The sequence below is a fragment of the Lytechinus variegatus genome, chromosome 2, assembly GCF_018143015.1.
Source record: "Lytechinus variegatus isolate NC3 chromosome 2, Lvar_3.0, whole genome shotgun sequence".
In the NCBI taxonomy this organism is placed as follows: domain Eukaryota; kingdom Metazoa; phylum Echinodermata; class Echinoidea; order Temnopleuroida; family Toxopneustidae; genus Lytechinus; species Lytechinus variegatus.
In genome coordinates this window covers 32,478,294-32,487,138 of record NC_054741.1, presented here as the reverse complement: position 1 = coordinate 32,487,138, position 8,845 = coordinate 32,478,294, and the positions used below count along the sequence as shown (strand labels likewise).

Here is an 8,845-nt window from a genome sequence, read left to right as displayed (position 1 = left end):
TAAACTCCCTGGTTGAACCACTCTAATCTTCACTTTACATCATGTACATGTAGGTTTTATATCACCACATTGGAGAAGCATACAGAGACTACACTTTATGATCTTATTGATCTGTGCACAATGAATGCTGTTTTAGCACTTCAACTTCTAGAGTTTAGCTTTAAGAAACTTCATACATAAGGTCAGGGATATTAAATAATTTTACCCATATATTAGCACAAGTCTAAAAGTAATAACAGGAGAAAGATATTTATAAATAGGGAAATACTTCAACCTTATTCAACAAATAGATGTACATGTTAAAGAGCTACATGTATATACATGTTGAGCAAAATATACTTGCACGCATGATATGCATCATTGTTAATAACTGATCCATTAATTACATGTAGGCCTAAACATCAAATCAACAGAACAAAATTCATGTATTATCTATTCTGCAAAAGCAGAGAAACAACATGCTATTCAGCTAAATGAACAGATTGTTACTCTTCTTCAAATTAAAACTACAGCTGCAATGAAGTCCAAAGAACAATGTAGTTTGTGCATACTGGTTCAAACCCATACTGTACAAGTAATAGAGCAGAAAAGCACAATTAGTATACCGGTAAACTGTAAGCCTCGTAAGTTTATATAGCCTCACAACATATTATTCACTAATGTAACGAAAACACATTCAACTTACATGTACATGTATGTAATGTGATTACAAAATGCAATGTATATGTACCGGTATATAATATATAATATGATAGGTACATTCTGTTTAATAATGTACAAATAATATTTCCAATGTTGTACATAGTGATGTACAACATTGTCAATTTCATGTGTTGTGGAAAGAAGATTTTTCTTTATTCAATGAATGTGACTGTCTATGTCATTAGAAGGATGGTGGTCTCACTTACCAAATAAAGATGAAATAGCAAAGTTAGTGCACATTCAAACTTCAAAATAGTTTTGATAATTGGCATCCATGTACATGTATAAGTAGTACAGCACCAATAATTTGGCACAGCCACTGAATGAGTCACACACATACTTACAAACAAAATCTACTCACATTTCTCCATGTCTTTGTTACAATATATTAACAGTGTAAAATAGAACTTTTAATTTCTACAGACTAAAAAACAATGTGCACCGCACTTTGCATACACAATTAAAAAAATCTCGAGAACTGGCGAGAACATGATTTTGGAAAACATGACATCACAAAAAAAAGTATGCTACATAGATGTAAGCACTTATAAAGGTATCAGAGCAAACAATTTACTTTTGCATGTATACTGCAGTCTTGACCATGAAATAAATAATAACTTCATAAACACAACAAAAGAGTGTATGGCAAGGATAACATTTTGATGGATCTTCCCTTCTGTGTGTACACACATACAGTATATTATAAATACATTCGGACATGTACATTGTACTTGACACTGTAAACATGTATTCGTTTTCAAATGAACCATTTAGCGCAAGTGTGTACAGTATGAAATCCATTGTTTCTTATGACTGGAAAAGTTATTACACGTATGATCTCATATACATGTACATGCCAAATGCACAACACCGATTTGTGCATCAAGTTAAGTTGAACAAAATCATGTGGGAGGAAATATAAAATCATGTGTGGATCTTAGTCTGAACTAAAACTATTCTCAGATATTTGTACAGCAATACGGAAAGAAATGAAATTGAAAAGTTTTTTCTAAACAGATTATTGCACAAATCTAAATTAACTAAATTGACCTGATGTGGCTTTGGAATGCACACAGAATCTGAATACTACAAATAGAAAGACTACATTTCTTGCAACAACAAAAAGGGGGAAAAGGAAAAAAAAGGATACAGTATACATGTAGGAATTCTTGCAATGTATATGTATATCATAGGAATGTACCAACTACACTAGAGAGGGCATTTAACACGTCTACAAAATGCATTTAAAGTGTAGATGTATGAACCTGGGAGAATGCTACACTAACAGTTGACGTAAACATATGTATCAACTTCTTATATTAGCTATCACACATTTTACAAAAATATGTTGTTTTTTTCTACAATTCAAGGCAATTCTCCTTTTAAAAAATGTGTTGACCTCAGAGATCAAAAATACAAGTTTTCATTCTTCTAAAAAATTTACAAAACTACACATCCACATCTGATCAGATTATAAGGTCTTATCATTTGGAGTAAAGAAAATGTAACATGACACTGTTCCTTACATGTTGTTCCATCAATGTTTCTAAACATTAACTAAACATAAGTAGCTAGCTACTAGCTAGGTACGTCTACTGTAGCTTTTAGATGCAATTCTAGTTGTGCACAACATGGAACTTAATTTTGTATGCAGTGTACAAATAAACAATGTCAAGTCAGTCACAGATCATATTACAAGTTACTTTGATTCTGGCATCAACTTATTCCTTTCCCTTCATTTACAACACTTGAAACATACACATACATGTAGCTACAGGTCATCTGATCTTAATTCCTAAAGGTATCTGACAGAAATTCAAAATGACTAATCTCTTAATAAAAACATAACATACATCATGGCAATCTTTGTAATACTGATTCAGGGTCCTTCTACAAGCATTATGAACACAATTAACTTTACCTGTTTAGCTTGCTCTAGGTAACATTCATAGGTCTGTCCCAGAAGACTTTCTTCCTTTCTTCAATGCTTAAGCGACACGAGGGGCAAGAGGAGACCATGTCAGCACAGTTGCTACACAGGAGAAAGTGACCACAGGGTAAGAGAACTGTGTCCATATGACATGCCATGCAGACCTTACATGTCACAGCATCCCGATACATTTGAAGTTCCTGTTCAAGCTGGTTGGCACCTTCTTGCCTATTATGTGCCTGGGCGGATAAGTCGGCGCTATCTTCACAAGACTGTGTTGAGATGCCCATCCTAAAAAGCTTCCTCCTCGCATCGTCATGGACCTCTTGCTGCGTTCTGCGCAGATCAAAGGAGTACTTCTTCCCCAAGTCCGTATTGACATTGAAGAAAGAGACGATGCTCCCTCGTAAGTCTCGAACAAACTGGTCTTTGACTGGTTCACTGACAGTTTCACTGGTGAAGAATTCCACTTTCTCTGTGATAGAGCGATACAGCCCTTCTGCTACCTCCTTGGTTTGGAGAGTGAGCTCCATCTTGTCTGTTGTAAAGTTATGTCCATCGTCAAGCTCATAGTGCATCTGGCAATCTCTCTTCTCAACTGACAACCTCTTTACAGATTGAAGGGGGATCCTGCAGAAAAAAAAAGTTATTGTAGGTAATGTAAAGAAAGCTCCATTTTATGAAAAATGTATATGTATACGAATAATACCATAAAGCTTTTTTTTATTCAGCGACTCCCTCGAGTTTGAACCCCAAAAATTCTGATCACGATTCATAAATCATGTATCAATAATCAGGATTTAAAAATTACTCGTCAATGATCAGTGATCTTCATATCACTTAATTAAAATTCAAAAATGGTGCTAATTCTTTCATTCTCATATACATCAAACTATAATTCTTTCTAACATTCCAAATTAAGTAACTTACTTCACACAATCTTGTGTTTCCACATTAGTCACCAGAATTCCATGGGCTCCAACTCCCACTTCGCAGAACTGGCCCGAGCAGGTCTTGGCGGTGAATGTATCCAATCCATAAGAATCCATTTCACAGATTTCTCTGAGCAGAGACAGGAGCGCGTGTTCGGTCCGCATGCTGCGGAGACGGGCATATTCTGCTTGGGCTGTCACTTTGAATTCCTCCGAGTCTGCAAACTGGGGGAAGTATCCAGAAAGCTGCTCCATGTCACTGCTGGCACCAAAATCACCATTCTCAGCCTGGGTGAACAAAGCGGCAATTCGGGCAGCGTTCTTGAGGGCTGCCTTAAACTTCCCTTCTTTCACAAGGAGTTTGGCATCATGAAAGAAGAGATGTCTACAAGTGAAACAATGAGGAAAAAAATCACATTAATGATCACTTAGAAAAGGAAAACAATGTTAGGTGAACAAAATGTAGGCCAACATTACAGTATCACATACCAAACCCTTCATATTCTTAGAATTAGAAGTAGCATTTCTGAAGACTACTTCAATCTATATCATAATCAATTTACATGTACATTAAGTGCCTCATGTAACAAATAGGTTTAAGGACAATTATTTTCAGAATGCAATTATGCAAATATTTCTTACATCATTGCCAAAAATGATAGATTTCATGAAGAGGATTTTCTTTCACTACTCATTGTATCCACCTGGGAATCTTAAATCTCTTATCATATACAGAGCATGCATGAATATAATCCTAAAAACATAAACCTTTCTGGCCACAGTTATTACTATTCACCTTGTGATATCTTGCTGCAAGATGTGTGGTTCGACATGGAATTTAACCCTCAGGTCCAAACGGATAGGCTGGGAGAATCCAATAGGGAGCTGCGATGTTATGGTGTTTCGAAGGTTTAGCCAGTGTCTCTCCCCTTTCTTTGCTGTGAACTGCAGGCCAAAGTAATCCCCTTCAACCATGTTCAGCTTCAGACAGGTCTACATAATGAACAATGTAAATTATAAATAACAATTATACATAATTTTGGTGAAAGAAATATCTAAGAATGTCAGATAATGAACTGAAAAGAAAACAGTTGCAAAGAGCAAAAAGTTTAGAAAAAAATTGAAGTGTCTTTATTAAAAATGTGTTGATGTTGATATTCATATTGGCAATAATGCTTGACTTTGAAGTGACAGGTTCAGCAAACTCTTGATTCGGTATGCTTTGAACACAAGGCTTTGCCCCTTAGTACAAAAATAATAATTTTCCACATTATTTTAGCTCTCAAGGTAAAGCTTGCCTCCTTCGCTAAAACATCATTGGAAATCGTATTCAACACAATATGTAAACTTTTTGTAAAGTTCACAAAGAAGACAAAGTAGCATCTTCAATGTTAGAGATTGATCTGAATACAAAATTTATTTTCGAATTGCTTTTCTCGGTCTAGTCTCGACCCCTATTCACCTTTCATCAAATGTGTTGGGTTTATTTCCCCATGCCCAAGGTTTGACCTGTTTTATCATCTTGATATGATACAAAGTCCACCAAGTCCAATGTTAGTAGGATAGTCTGATGAGATGTCCACATATCTTTTAAGCATATATTATAAAAACATTTGGACAAAACGTGGTTTCGGGAACCACTTGTCTATTTGAACGTGCATGTGACTGAATTAAGTGTTGCTGTACGAAGTCAACGGAGGTTCCAAATTTCACGATAATGCCCATCATCTTTTGCTCTGTACTAGATATAGGCGCCCTATGGTAAGGTCCCCCAAGTCTGCGCAGTCTCCCTTGGCTGCGTGGTTCTAGTAAAAAAAGACATGCAATGTCAATGACCACAAATTTTACAGATGCAATACCGGTAGGCCTAGATCTACCTAGAATCTACTCAAAGGAAAAGTCCACCCCAGCAAAAATTTGCTTAGAATAAAAAGAGAAAAATTCAACAGGCATAACACTGAAAATTTCATCAAAATCAGATGAAAAATAAGAAAGTTATGGCATTTTAAAGTTTCGCTTCATTTCACAAAACAGTTATATGCACATCTTGGTCGGTATGCAAATGAGGAACTGATGACATCACTCACTCACTATTTCTTTTGTATTTTATTATATGAAATATTTTTATTTTCTTGTCATTGTCATGTGAAATGAAGTTTCATTCCTCCCTGAACACGTGGAATTCCATTATTTTAACATTTTGTGCTTCAGGCAAGGAGGTCCTAATCGTCGAATTCGTAAAAATTGAAATATTGTATAATTCAAACAATAAAAAAACAAAAGAAATAGTGACATCATCAACTCTCTCATTTGGATGTATAGTGACGTATTGTATTACCGGACACTATCATATTTCCGGACGCGCATATAACTGCGTAGGAAATCAATTTCGTACCGTAAGACTTCCGCAGTTCAATATCACAGATCAATTCAAAGAACAAGATTGTAAAAACAAGGCGAAAATATAACTTTTACCTTATTTTTCTCTAAAAATGACAGAAAATGCTTGAAATAACATATAGTTTTGGCATTAAGAATTGATCCCAATTGATCTATTTTCTGATTGAAATACGGACCTGATTTGCCGAATTTCAATCTCGTATACTCCATCGATTAAATCGTCGACGGCTAGTTCTCAATGTTCCCGGTACCCCGGCCGTGCACGAGGTTTACCGTGTTGGAGAGCCATCAATGATCGACAGCGCATCGATAGAACTTAACTTGATGACTGAGTCTTACGATATGAACGAGCATCATTAACACTTGGAAGTGCAATATCGAACGCGCAATTAAAAAAAAGGAAATTAGTTAGCAAACACAAATTTATAACAAAGATCTGATCAGAATCGTTATAAGAAAGCAAACAAAAACTTAGAATTTACTCATGAGATGATTAATCTCGAAAAAAATCACACCAATTCTTTCTTACATCATTATAATCAAGAATATTTTTACCCGTCCGGCGCGCGTCCGGAATTACAATATAATTTGTCACGCACGAAAATAATTGTTTTTCGCGGAGGGGTATGCGGCAAGTACAGTGCAAAGAAAATGGTTGGAAAATATAAAATAATTTCATCATATTCATGATTTTCAGAATATTTGGAATAGCAAGTGAAAATTTTTCTTGATTGAATTTCCTCTAGTTGTCTTTTTTAAAGCACTGAAATGAAAGTGTCCGGCAATAGGATACACTGCCATAACTGACTCGTTCATAATAACTATTTTGTTAAAAATAAGCGAAACTTTGAAATGCCATAACTTTCTTATTTTACATCCGATTTTGATGAAATTTTCAGCACTGTGCTTATCTGATTTTCCTCTAGGCCTATTGTCTGTATGATTCAAATCAACATTTCTCTAATCTCTGTCGAGTCTGGTGGACTTGACCTTAGAATAGATTTTGGAAGAAAAAAATCCATTAAAATATCTGACTCAGAATGGTGGAAAAATAATGCATTTTAAGCATTTCATGGGACGGCCTCTCATGATTTGGCCCTGTATTAAACTTTGACTTGATACTTGACTTGGCTGCCTCCGTACACTACAATACATAGTAAACACTAGTACAGTCTACACTAGGCCTACAGTCACTAGTCCGGCCGTAGTCATGTCACATGTCACAATTGGAATCAGTGTCAATCTGCGGGCCTGGATTCTGGAATTGGAAAATTGAGTTCACCACAAATAAAAACTTTAATTTGGGAAAGAGACCAAAAACTTACCAAATCCAAGCATTCCAGACCGACAGCTTTAGGTCCAACTTCAATTTCCAGCACATTGCCATCCGGTTTTTTGATGAAAATCAACATTTTTGAGTGCCTTCAGCCTAAATGTTCCAGAGAAAATGCTTTCTTCTCAGCACAGAAACTGTATGTGAGCAAATGTGAGAAGGTGATCTTGTATACGTACTGTACTGCGCGAAACAGCTGAGAGCTCGAAACCGCAGCAGACAAAAGCGTGTCACGTGCAGACTTGCTGCCTGACAAATCAAGAGCTCAAAGGAGGGACGAAAAGATGGCTAAAACCGTTTCAAGTCCCACATCGAGTTCTTGAGGATACGAATGACATTTTGATATAGATAAAATAATTCAGCAGTTATAATGAATGGTTTTATGATGGTTTTAAGGGACCGAAAAGTATGATTTAAAAAGCATTTCCCAGTCCCTCATAATCTAACAATGGAATAGGTTCATAGGGAAATCCTGTTGTTGAGCTGACGATGGGATCATCACCGACCAATCACATTGGTTAGAGGAACCAAGGCCCCGTTTTCCCTTTTCAACAGCCAATCATAATGCGATACCAATGAAGGTCTTGATGAATATGCATGTACTGCGTTTCATTACCTATTTCGCAATCTTCACTGGCGGCAATGCAATTCATCCGTTTCATTTTATTTTATTCACCTATAATATGCTATATTTTCATATGTATTTCCAAGAACATAATATAAAATGGTCGAATAGATTATCATTTTTATAATGAGGGAGTTTGATGGAATGTACACATAAGTGAAAGGAAGTTACTACCTAAAAATGAACGTTCAAAATTCGTAAACAAGTCGACCTTCTCGTGTCTTTCAAGCAGGGGTTTTTCTTTCTTTATTGTATGCTAATTGTTAGTGACTAATATGGGATTGGGTCGTTCCAATGACCAGTCACAGAGGGGTGTATCGTGGGTGTATCACTTTTACGAAAAGTTCGTTCAACCATTGGTTCAACGGATTCTGTTGCTCGCTCTCATCTCGAGCTCTTCGTCGAAAGTTTGTTGACTTTCCAGGCGAGGGCTGCTTCATACAGATGTGAGCGTTTTGCACGGTGAATTGAATGGAGGTAAAATGAGACATTGCGAAAGTGATGGGAAAAAATTGCGAACGAGAATGCGACCTGCACCACCACTTTGTTGGGCTGAAAATACTTTTTTGTTTACTCGAATAAAATTTACCAAGCAAGAAGATGGAAATTTCATTACTATCTGTTTTACAAATAACGAAGTTGTTGAATTTTAAAGTTCAGCCATCTGAAAACCGATGCACATCCCTGGTGCACACCGTCATGTTGAGGGATGTTGACTTATGTGTCACATCCCCATTTCCCCTCGTTATGCGTATTCAATACAGCAAGGCTTAGGCCCTATGGGGGCCCTATATCCCCCCCCCCCCTATATGCATATTCAATCCATTTTTTTTTTCATTCTTGAATTCATAAGGAAGAAATGAATGAATATAATTTCATATATAGCCTACAAACGAACAAGTTGGGATATACTCACCAGCTTA

At 36.3% G+C, this 8,845-nt stretch overlaps 1 protein-coding gene across 1 annotated transcript; it reads right to left on the bottom strand.

The window, feature by feature from the left end:
* Positions 1 to 888: 888 nt before the first annotated feature.
* Positions 889 to 7,508, bottom strand: LOC121407880 (E3 ubiquitin-protein ligase MYLIP-A-like). Its single transcript, XM_041599114.1, has 4 exons — positions 7,290 to 7,508; positions 4,361 to 4,557; positions 3,563 to 3,949; positions 889 to 3,262 (listed from the first exon to the last, which is right to left on the bottom strand). The coding sequence occupies exons 1-4, from the start codon at positions 7,374 to 7,376 to the stop codon at positions 2,638 to 2,640; spliced, it is 1,296 nt and encodes a 431-aa protein (XP_041455048.1). The 5' UTR covers positions 7,377 to 7,508; the 3' UTR covers positions 889 to 2,637.
* Between the last annotated feature and the right edge of the window lie 1,337 nt (positions 7,509 to 8,845).